We start from the raw sequence: 12,025 nt of genomic DNA on the forward strand, positions 1-12,025 counted from the left end.
GCCAAAGGAAAACTCGGAGCCCCCTCAGGTGCCATCTTTTTTTTTTTTTTTTTTTTTTTTTTGGTATGGAGCTCACCATGATGGCTGCCTGGCCGGTGAGTCCCAGAGAACCACCTGTCTCTGCAGAGCTGTATGTATTTTTAAAAACATGGGTTCTGGGGATAACCTCATTTCCTCGTTCTTGCAAGGCAAGCATATTTCATCAACTGAGCAGGCCCGCTCTGGCCATTTTAAAGACTGGGTTATTTATTTTGCTGCAGTGAGAGCTCTTAAGTATTCTGAACACAAACTCTTACATACAGTTCTCCATCCTACAGCTGTCTTCTTTGTTCATATCCTCTGGGACACAGAAGTTTCAATGTTGGTGAGTCCAATTCACCTGTTTGTCTTTTGTTGCTTATATTTTAGTGTCACACCCAGGTAACCATTGCCTACTTCAAGGCCACACAGACTCACTCCATTTACATCTAAACTCTTTATGGTTTCATCTCCTGCATTTTAATCTACGATCCATCTTGAGATCATTTTGTATAGTGTCAGCTTCAACTTCATTTCTTTTGCATTTGGATACTGTTTGACTTTGTTCCTTTGTGTTGGAACACAGTCTTGCTATGTGTGTCCTGGGCTCACAGCCCTCATGCCTCAGTCTTGTCAGCTATGGAATTTATAGACATGTCCCATGAACAATGACCCAATCGTCCCTTTGTTGAATGTGCTGTATTCTTCCTCCACTGAGCTGCCTGGGTGTCCTTGTCGAGCATCAGCTGATAAGCAGAGAGATAACACAGTGCTTGATTTGAATTCGCAAGGTCCTGTGATTCGAAGCACCAGCAAAAACAAAACAAACAAACAAAAATTGAGCATAAAGGCAGATTTATTCCAAGCATTCAATTCAGAGGACTCACTGTCTATCACTGCATTATCTTTCTGCCAATGCTACAATGTCCTGATTGCTCTTACCTGTATCTTGAATTTTTTTTGTTTTGTTTTGTTTTGTTTTGTTTTTTTCGTAAAATTGTTTTGGCTACTCTGTTTTGAGAAATGGTTTCTCTGTGTGTCCCTGGCTGTCCTGGAACTCGCTCTGTAGACCAGGCTGGCCTTGAACTTGCAGAGATACACCTCCCTCTGCCTCCCAAATGCTGGGTTTAAAGGTAGGTGCTACCACCAACCAACCATTTTGGCTATTCTGGATCCCTCAAATTCCCATGTAAATTTTAGGACAAATTTGTCAAGTCTGGCAAAAGGAAGGACCCTAGACTCTTTCAAGTATTATATTGAAACTATGGTTTAGCTGGGTATAGTGGAGCATGTCTTTATTCCCAGTACTCAGGAGGCAGTGGCAGAGGCAGATGGATTTCTGTGATCTGAAGGCCAGCCTGGTCTACAGAGTGAATTCCAGGATAGTTAGGGCTACAAAGTGAGACCCTGTCTTGAAGAAACAAAAAACAAAACAACAACAACAACAACAACAAAAATGCACTGTGGTTAAATGTGAACAGTCTTGCTGTGGTTTGAATCTGCAGTCTTCTGTGAAGGACCCTGGAAAGGCTTGGGTGCAGCTGGCAGGCTTTGGAGACCTGATGAATTGTGAGGCTCTTGTGAACACACCCCTGGGAGGCGGGAGAAGGTAGGAGGAGGGGTCTACTTGGATGAAGTGGGTCACAGGGGTGGGAGGGCTGGAAAAGCTTTTCTGCTTCTTGTGCCCACTTTCTGCCTTCTGGGTGCACTGAGGTAAAGCCCTTTGTTCCAACAGATGCGCCCACCATGCATGAGCCCAGAAGCAAACAGGCCTGGGCCATGCACTGCAAGCTCTGAAGAACTGAGCTGAAGTCACTCTCCTACCCAGCCTTTGGGTATTGTGTTTCAGGAATGGAAAGGAGGCAAGCCTGCTGACCCATGGCCAGGAGGATCCCTTCCATTTGTTTTGGTCTTTGCATGCTCTCAACATGGTTTAAAGTTTTCCGTGTACAAATTCTTCTTTTGTACTTTTTTTTTTTTTTTTTTTTGTGGTAGTGGGCCTTGACCCCAGGGCCTTAGGCACCACTTGACCTTACCCTCAACTCAACTTAGCACTATATTTTATTCCTTTAGATGTTATTGTACATGGAATTGGTTTTGCTAGTATGGAGAATTATGATGGATTTTTCTATCCTTATCCTGAAACTAGTTGTTATTTTTGGTTTTTTTTTTTTTTTTTCTCTAATGGTATCTAATGGATTTCTTGAAATCTTGTGCAAGATCCATCATCCGCAACCAGTTTTACCTACACTTTTCTGATCTGATTATTATTTTTTTCTTATGCAAATATCCCTGGCAAGAATGTCATCACTGTGATCTATGAAAAATGGTGATGTCACTGTGTCACTGTGGGTTTTTATAAATACCTTCTATCAAGTTAAAGAAGTTTCCTTCTGCTCCAGTTTGCAATGTTTTTTTTTTTTGTTTGTTTGTTTTTAAATTAAGAAAGAGTATACGATTTTGTCAAATTTGGGATACGGCCTGAATGCACATTTTGCATTCGGCATACAGTTTCACGCATTAAGGACCTGGCCGCAGCTGGTGGCACTGGGGCACCCGGTTGACAGAAGTGAGGCACTAGGGGCAGGCCATGGAAAGTGAGAGCCCAGAGCTGCTCCTGGCTCTGCTTCTGGGTCCTGTGCAGATGGGGACTCTGCTTCGGGCTCACAGTGACTCTGTGTCCCCCATACACACCAGCCCCACAGGATGGACTGAAATTCCCCTGGAACCGTGAGTCAAGATCAGTCCTCCCTTGTTTACCTCACTTCTGCCAGGCATTTTGTTCCAGGGGCCAGAGGGTGACTTAGTAAAAGGGCCTACCGTGCAAGCATAAGGACCTGAGGTCAGATCTCAAGCACCCACTTAAAAGCTGGGTGAGGCTGTGTGTCCATAACCCTAGTTCTGGGATAGAGGGGGGGGGGAGCAGAGACCAGAGGATTCCTAGAGCTCACTGGCCAGTCAGTTCAGAAAGGCATGAGCTCTAGACCCAGTGAGAGACCCTGTCCCCAAAATTAAGATGATTGGCAACCAAAGAAGGTATCTGATATCAGCCTCTGACCCCAACAGATATGTGAATCTATGCATACCACACCGTGTACACATGTGCACATGTACATGTACACATACACACTACTGCACACAACATACACAAAAAAAATTTAAGTAGCTAACAAAAATGCTTTCTCTGCATCCATTGGTGGAATGGTCACAGCATTTCTTTTTATTCTCTCAACACCATCTAATAGAGATTTCTCTTTGAACGTTAAACCAGCATTTGTCATTTCTGGGAAAAGTCCTACTTGTCACATTGTCATATGGTATAGTCTATTCGTGCGTTGATAGGTTAGCATTATTAATTTGCTTAGAAGTTGCATTTATATTTGTAAAGGATACTCATCTGTAGTTTCCATCTAACATGAGTGCCTAACTAACGTAGGAACACTAACATAGTCTAGTGTTTTTACGGACTTCAAGAAGTTGGGAAGCCGACTATGGAGGCTATGATGAATCACTAATACAATCTCCAATATAGATCTACTCTGATTTTCCATTTTGTCTTGAGCCAGGAGACTGTGTCTTTTCACCTGGGTTATCTATCTAGCCTTTGGCACACAACTGTTCATAATATTTCTGTATAACCCTTTCTGTTAGGATGGTAGCAATGTCATGTCTGTCCTTCCAGATCCAATTAGAGCCTATCATTACTTTTTTCTTGGCCATACTACCTTTTTATAGATGCAGCCCTTCCTCCTACCTGATGCTCCTGGATTCCATGAGGTGCCCATCACTTGTTGCCCTAGCAGGTGGTTTGTTTAGCTCTATGTCTTTTTCCTGTGTCTCCCTACTAGCAGGAGGCAGGCACCCTTGACTGCTTTGCTCACTATTATTTCCCAAGCAGCCAGAAGAATCCTGGCAGATGGTGAACATGCAATCAGATTTGTACAATGAATGAACAAGTCTATGGGGGTGGGGGAGAAGTCAGGAGCAAACTGTAACTACCACCCTCAAAAGAAACAACAACAACAAAAACCTGCCAGTCTGACAGCTACTGCCATCAAGCTAACACCAGAACCTGAACTGTGGCTGGCCCAAGCTGACACACATGCTGTGTGTGTATAGTCACATCAGGTTTCGAAGTCACAGTAGAAAAGAGAATGCAAAATATGTAATAATTCTTCATTAACTACATGTTGAAATATATTTGAGAATATATGTAAATGAATTGTTAAAATTCATTTACAGTTTCTCTTTTGTTTTTTTTAAGTACTAGAAAATTCTAAATCACACTTGTAGCTTCCCCAGATGACCACATTTTCTTTCTTCTAGACAATGCCATTCTAGACAGTGTGTACAGGGAAGGATTCATGTTATTATGCATTAACAGAAAACAAAGGAAAATTCCAAATGCAGTTAGAGAGGCTTTCAAAGAACCAAGGGGACCAGGGCCACCTGGGAAGTTATCAAAACTCCTGGCATCTCTCCCCTCCTCTGATGAGGTGGCCTGGCTGAAGCTTAAACACTGCCAATGGTGGAGAGCCACTGTCCTGGTCGTCTTCTTCAGCAGGCCTTGCTTCTACTGTACCCCAAGTTCTCAACAAATGATCTGGATCAAGCCCTTCAGACTCTGAACATCAAAGTACCTTAATGTGCAAGAAATAATGGGGAACATTCCATTACAAGATAGTAGAAGGATGCAAATGTCCTACAGGCTAGCCACTGGGCTGGTGTGTGAGGGCTGGAGGCCCATGGATACACCTCTCCAAGTGGCAACATCAGCAGACCACTTAGACTGGCCATCTGGGTACCTGAGGACCTTCACCTGCCCTGAGTGCGAGTTGCCCTGCTGTGGTTCTGGGAAGCAGCTCACGGCATTGCTGAGCCACTGCTGAACACCTACTATGTGCAAGGCATGGTCCTAGGCCAGTGAATATGTTGGCTCCTTGCTGAAAAAGGCACTGACAATGTAAATATCATCACACCATAATAGCTGGCACCTTCCCAAGAGGAGGGCCCACCTCTCCACTCTAGACTTAAGGCACTGCTCACAAAACAGGAAGACATTGTCTGAGGGTTTCAAAGTACACCCCTGTGCAAATGTGGACCTTGATCTTTCCTATAACACAATCTTAAATCACTGCCTGGCTCTTACCAATCCATTCTAGAATTCAACAGAAATGTGTATCTGGCTTGACAAAGAATCATAATTTCGTTATTTTAGGATCATTATGCCAATGCTAAAACATCCTGTCCAAGAGCAGCTGAGCCCTGATCAAGTTTGTGACTCTAACCCAGTAGACAAAAGCCATCCCAAGTTAAGACAGCTGGTAACACCACCTCTGACAGAATAAGATGTTTTCATTGTCAACAAATTCAGATTTTCATATGCATAAAATGTATGCTTGCATGTACTATGCCCATATGATAATGCTTGGAAAAACCAAGTTGATACATAATGCATTCTGTCTCACCACTAACAAAGTGGCTTCGGCTGTAAGAGATGCCTTACAAAGCTGGGCATGGTGGCTCAAGCCTGTAACCCCAGTGCTCAGGAGGTGGAGATGGGGGGGGATCAAGAATTCCAGACCAGCTGCAGCTCAAGGCCAGTCTGGCTACATGAGAGCCTGTCTCAGAGAGGGGAACAAACCAGATGCCTTACAAAGAACTAACCAGATTTCTTGTTTGTAGGAGGACTAGAAGAGTGGGGTTAGTTTTAGGACTATATTTAAGTTTCCAGAAAGGCCACAGATCTTGCTGGACCAGGAGATAAAAGTTGAAGGAGGTTCTCCTAGGGGAAGAAGTCGCACTTGGTTCTCCATTCCGTCCTTCCTACTAAATGAATTACTTGCTGAGTTCCAGGGTGGCTCAATGCGGACTCTTAATCTTCCTGCCCTCCACTTTGGGGAAGTCTCAGAAAGAAAGAATATATACTTTGGCCCATTCAAGGGAGACCTGGGACTCCATCCCCCTTAGTACCAATGACCTCAACTTTGACAAGCATCCACGAGAGCATTGACCTATCAGAGCCCAAAGCTATCCAGAGCACGTAGCCCCTCCTTCAAGCACCATCCCATGTTGCTAAAGAACAATTCTGACTTCAAATATAGGGTTCTTTCATTCTCCATCACATATCAGAGGACTGATGCCAAACTGGGTTTAAAAAGATAGCTGATGGATGCACACCCATCTCTCTTTTAAAGAGGCGCAGTTTGTGCCCATTGGAAAGACTTTCTAACATGAAGGTGCTCAGGAGATGGCTCAGGCAGTAAGTCAAGTGCTTGCCATGCAGGCATGAGGACCTGATATCAGCTCCCCAGAACCCAGGGGGAAAGTTGGGTCTGGTCATATACACCTTAATCCCAGTGCTGGGGGAGGGGAGACAGGAGGGTCCCGAGGCTGTATCAAGGTTAGGGTAGAAAATGACCGAGGAAGATACCTCATTTCTGGCCTCCATATCTTCCTGCACACACATGAACATTGGAGCACTGGGCTGACTTGCTGACATGAGGAGTTGCTATAGAGACGTGTCAGGGTAAACAAATCATACAGCCACTTACATAGGGAGTCTGCCTGTTTCCAAATCACACACGATACAGACATGCATGAACTACAGCAGTACATACACACATAACCTTATGCTAACAGTCCTGGTTTGGGGCGGGGAGGGGTAAAGGAAAGGATCACATTTCACTGCATTTATTTTTGTATTATTTTTTTTCATAACAAGACTATATTACCCAGTTTGTTTAACGAATAAAATAAAATAAAATTCTAAGTCCTGCTGGTCTCAAATGGGGTCAGAATGTTGGTTGTCAGGGAGCGGTGATAAAAAGAAGTGACATTTTCACAAAGGAAAAGGGGACAGGGCCCTGGGTCTGGAAATGCACAAAGATATCGTGACAAGCTACTGGCTGGAAGACAGGCATGGTCCTTAGGAGTCTGGGGTCTGGGGGGACCACAAGCTAGCCAAGGGTCTGCCAGGTGACCAATAACACTTCCAAAGCACAAAGCAGTGGCTTTGTCAGCTCTGACCAGCAGAACTAGATTTGAGAGCAAACCCTTGCTGGGCTGTGGTGGCACACACCTTTAATCCCAGCACTGGGAGGCAGAGGCAGGTGGATCTCTGTGAGTTTGAGACCAGCCTGGTCTACAGAGCTAGTTACAGGACAGCCTCCAAAACAATACAGAAAACCCCTGCCCTCAAAAAACCAAAAATGAAAAAACCCAACCAAACCAAACCAAAACACACGAGAGCAAACCCCTTGATGTAAATGGGATTTCTCTGTGTCCCTCAATCTCTCCCTGTAAACTAGGAATGACCACAGTGCCTGTTCCACAGATCCAGCATGTTAATATAATAAACACCAGTGAAGCGCTCGCGACTGTCGCAGGAGCAGAGTCCGGCAGCAGGCATGCAGATGTATTCTTAGCTCCCAGCAAAGTAGGTTATGGTATAAAAATACCATTAAATAGTAACTAAACTAGCGTCACCTTAATGCGCATCTTGCCAGCAAAGCCAGCATGTGCGATTTCTTTTTAAATTACCCTATATTAGAGAATCAAGACCAGGGCTCCTTCTGGAGAGCAAGCCATTAGGCAAAGGCCAGAGGTCCAATTACCCCTTCCCCTCAGATGATGGGAAACCCACTCTGGCCAAACCCAAGACTCAGCCCCTGCTTTCACGTGAATGTAGTCCAGGCCCAGGGTTCACAAGACAACACAGAAGAGCAGTGTAGGTGCTCTGGGGACAGGCAGACGGGGGGGGGGGGGGCAGCCCTAGCAAAGGCCCTGAGGCAGAAAGGGTCTTCCAGCGCAAGAGAGAGAAAGCGACCACAACAGGAAGCACAAGATTCCTCTTGTACCCAATCCTAGAACAAGGTAGCGTCCAGAGCTGAGCTGCCCTGGATGTCCTAAGTTTATTAAGTGCCCAGCAGGCCACCCAGCGGTCCAGAGCAGGTCAGAAGAATCATCGACAGCAGACAGTGCTCACACACCCCAGCCTGACTGGGGGCCGGAGATGGAGTCAAGGACACATTAAGGTCAGTCCTGGGCCTATAGGAGTGAGGCCAAGAATGGTCAAGGGTTGTCTCCACAGCCCAGGCTTGGCAAGAAAGTGAGTAACCATAGATGCTGCAATAAAAATACCATTAAATAGGAATTAAGCTGTAGGCTGAGACCCCCATGACCTCTCCCCCAAAGTAGGAGTGTCCATGATCCCCTGAATTATATCCAAAACTTATGAAGTGCTTTTCTCCAGGGAGACCACCTATATTTTAATAAAACAGTCACCCTCTAAAAATAGAAAATTCACACACATTAATCCAGAACTCGTAGCCAGGGAGGTGGGCATGGCAGGGTGTGGTAAAGCCTCACCAGGAACCCTACCACCAGGGGCAAACACCAAAAGCAACTCTCCAGCTTGCCCCTGAAACCGTGTGCACAGGGTTGGTCATGTGACGAGCCAGAAGGAACAGGAGACAAACTTGATTTCTGTGAGGAGCACAGCAGTTGATACATGGTGCGCATACCACGTGGCAGCCACGGCCACAGAACCACATATGTTAGCAGAACAACCCTGGCTGAGAGAACAAGTTCTGGATCTTTACATAAAGTTATAAGGAAAGTGGGAAGGGTCATGGGCTGATGGGGGTCCTTGTATCTGTACGAATGAATGCAGCGAAGAATGGAAGTGCTTGAGCCCAGACAGAAGAAAATGGGGTATTTAGTATGTACGTGCATTACACTACTTGCTATAATTTTAAGACAGGACTTTAAGACAAAACAATGAAGAATTTTCCAGTTCTGGGTAAAAGAGACACCAATATTTATTGTCTCTAGGGTTTCTGAATTTTTAAAACACATCCAATAAGAACATAATTTAAAGAACCCTAAGGGTTCTTAGTCCATGTGGCCTAAGGACTTTCCCACTTTGCACTGTGCTTGCTCTGGGACCCTGGGTTCATGTCCTCTACATCCCAGAACTAGCTGCAAAGAAAGACACACACTGGACCCCAGAAGCTATTCCCCTCTGCCAGCCCACCTGCTGCCCAGGCCTGAGGAAGGAGAGATCTAGATCCAAGACAGCCAGGAAGGGAGGGGAAAGCCCAGAGCTGCCACCAGACAACCAAGAGCAGCTGTGGGCCTGGGACCAACCCTTTGGCCAAGCAGGGGACTCAGCATCTCCTGACTGGAAGCCAGAAGCTACAGCTTTAAATAAACTTGGATGTTTCTACCTGGGGCTGTGAAACAGTGGCAACTGTGCCTCAGGCAGGCGGTGTCAACAACTAGCCAACATGGCTCCTGGGGGTGGGGGTGGGGTGGGGGCTGGTCCCACTGTTTATCCTGAGGGTACCATCCCCTTCCTCACTCTCTTTGCCCATCCCTGGGGTCTGGCATCCAGCAGTCTCCACAAAGGAATGCAGGCTGAGCTGATCACTCCTGACTGACTAGCTGGCCCTTCCACACCCAGCTTGGGGGTCTGACCCTGGCACCTGTGTGGTGTCTCACTTGGGTGAGGCGCTCATTCTTTGTACCTAGGGAAGAGCTGGCAGTCCCAGATCTCACCTGTGTCTACTGCAAATGTCACCCTTCAGCTCCAACTCCCCAGCAGGGGTGGGAGCGGTCACCTTATGCTGCTGTTCAGCACAGGCAGGACAGCTTGCACCAACGTGCAAAAGCAGACCAGCTAGGTGATCTGGAGGTTATGGTCTCTTGACATGGACTGCTCCGAAGATACCAAGAGGCCCAGGGAGGGATACAGGCTCCCAGGCACACAGGAGAAGGTGACAAGAAGGTTCCCTAGGAAGAAGATACTTCCCACTGCTCCGTTTTGACTATTGCCACCTGCCCTGGCAGCACAAGACACAGCTGTGGAGGAGATGGGCAGCTAGCTGGGAAGAGTCCTCTTCAAAGCATCAAGGAGGTCTGAAGGGCTGCCCCCCAACCTTGAAGCTGTCTCACCTGAGGACTCCCAGCCCATCACCTCTTCCTCTCAGAGCACAGCCCCCACCGGCTACTGGAAGCTTCTTCCATCACTCCGAGTATGACAGGAACCACAGGAACAGAAGAAGGGGTGCTGGAGTGGCTATTCAGGTTTCCCAGCCTAGGTCCTTGCAATCCAGCAAAGGCTTCCTCCTGCCACTCCACTTGGCTCCGAACCCCCCCCCCCCACCAGGCCTGACCCAAATCCTCTGGGCACGTGCAGTTAGAAGTGGGGAATGCACACACCCCCACACTCCTCCAGCTGGGCACTCCACAATTATCAATGATCAGCGTCCCTCGCCCACCACAGCTTTCAGACGCTTTTTTAGTAAAGGGGGGAAAAAAAGGATTTGCGGCTGGATGTGTAAGAGGAAATCTCGCCAGCGCCCCCACGGTGCAGGAGGGATGGGGGAGGGGAGAGGGAGTGGGAAGAAGGACCCAGCTCCGGAGTTATGCAGCTAGTACCTAAGGATGTCCCTGCAGTCACCTTAAATCACTGAAGGAAGCTCCAGGCCTGACACGACGCACCTGGGGGGCTTTGGTGTTGCGGCGATCCCAGGGGCAAAGGCAGGTTGGGAAGCTTTAAACCATAGCTTCTTCCCCATATTGCTCATGCTGCGGGGCAGCCTCTTGGTGCCAGGGCACCTGTTCCCCATGAGGCCCTACCCGAAATACGCCTTCAGGGTCCCTTCCCCAGCCCTCCCATCACAGGAGAAAATACAATAAAATAAATAAAATAAAACGGTTCAGAAGCCATCCTGTCTGCCTCGATGACCCTGAAATCAGAGGCCCAACTGGTTCCTGGCTTCATTCGCTAACCCCCACCCCATGGCCTGATCCTGGCTCCCTGACCTCGTCCACCCCCTCCAAATTCTTGTTTCCAGAAGAATCTGGGGGGGGGGGGAATCCTCCAGAATCCAGATTCCCCAAGGGACCCAAGGCAGAAGCTGCTCCCACGCTGCTCCCCCAGAGCAGATGGGGCCACGCGAGGAGCAGGCGCGGAGCGGTCCGCCACAGCTGCCGCCCGCCGCTCGGGTGGGGGTGAGGACAGCTCGCCCACACCGGGGACGACCCCCTGGGGCCATGGCCGACCCCTCGGGCACTCTAGGCCTGGCAGCCGCCCCCGCGTGCCGCTTGTCTCTGACCTCCCCGCCGCCAAATGCGTCACGTCTGCCCGGCGCTCGGGGGACACCTGCTGCCGCCCCCGCCACGCCGAGTCCAGATCCCCGAGTCTCGGTCCCCATCAAGCTATGGCATGGGGCAGAGCTGTACGCGCTGCGGTGGGGCAACGGGGACCCGAAACCCAAGGCTTGGGGGTCCGGACGGCACGGGGCAGTGAGCCTGGGCCCGCAGCCCGAGGGAGCCGGGGGCGCGCGGGGCCGCAGTGCGCGCGGAGCTGGCTGCGATGGGGTCCCCGCTCCCAGGGGTCTGCGGACAGCCGGAGCACGCCGAGGCTCTTACTTGCCAATATCCTCGTATAGCTGGTACTCGTCGGTGAAACGGGTGCAGGTCACCGTGGTGGCCATGGCGGCGGCGATCGGGCTCGGCGTGCGCTCGGCTGCGCTCGGGCGGCGGCGACTCCGGCTCCCGCTCGCGGGCACGGCGGCGACACGGGCGCGGGCGCGGGAGACACCTCGGCTCGCGGCGCCGGGCGGGGGCCGGGCTGGGCTGCGCCGGGCGGCGAGCGCACGCGAGATCTGCTCGCTCTGTCCCCGCCAGGAGCGCGCCGCACACCTACGCGCGCAGAGGCGCGGGCACCGCTGTCGCCGCCGCGCCCGCCCCGCCCGCCACCCCTTGCACGCGCCTTACCCGCACCCTACACACGCCTGCACCCGCACACGCACCGCACACGCGCCTTGTACCTGCACTAGCGCCCGCGCCTGCACGCGCACTGCGCCCGCACCCTACACCCGCACCGCGGCTCCATTCGCACACACGTCGCGCCCGCGCTGGTACCCGCACTGCGCCCGCACCAAGCAATCCCACCCGTGCCCGCGCCCTGTCCCAGCACATGGGCTGCACCACGCGG

At 49.6% G+C, this 12,025-nt stretch overlaps 1 protein-coding gene across 14 annotated transcripts in view; it reads right to left on the reverse strand.

The window, feature by feature from the left end:
* Positions 1–11,744, reverse strand: part of Camk2b (calcium/calmodulin dependent protein kinase II beta) — an 89,010-nt gene extending 77,266 nt beyond the window's left edge. For 3 of the 14 annotated variants that reach the window (XM_051200533.1, XM_051200532.1, XM_051200528.1), the window contains exon 1: positions 11,458–11,744. In XM_051200533.1, coding sequence (XP_051056490.1) covers positions 11,458–11,522 — 65 coding nt within the window. In that variant the 5' untranslated portion in view covers positions 11,523–11,744. The remainder of the gene's footprint in view (positions 1–11,457) is intronic. The other 11 variants (XM_051200535.1, XM_051200534.1, XM_051200530.1 and 8 more) reach the window with 7 other exon arrangements.
* Between the last annotated feature and the right edge of the window lie 281 nt (positions 11,745–12,025).

Source organism: Phodopus roborovskii, unplaced genomic scaffold (genome assembly GCF_943737965.1).
Source record: "Phodopus roborovskii unplaced genomic scaffold, PHOROB, whole genome shotgun sequence".
NCBI lineage: Eukaryota > Metazoa > Chordata > Mammalia > Rodentia > Cricetidae > Phodopus > Phodopus roborovskii.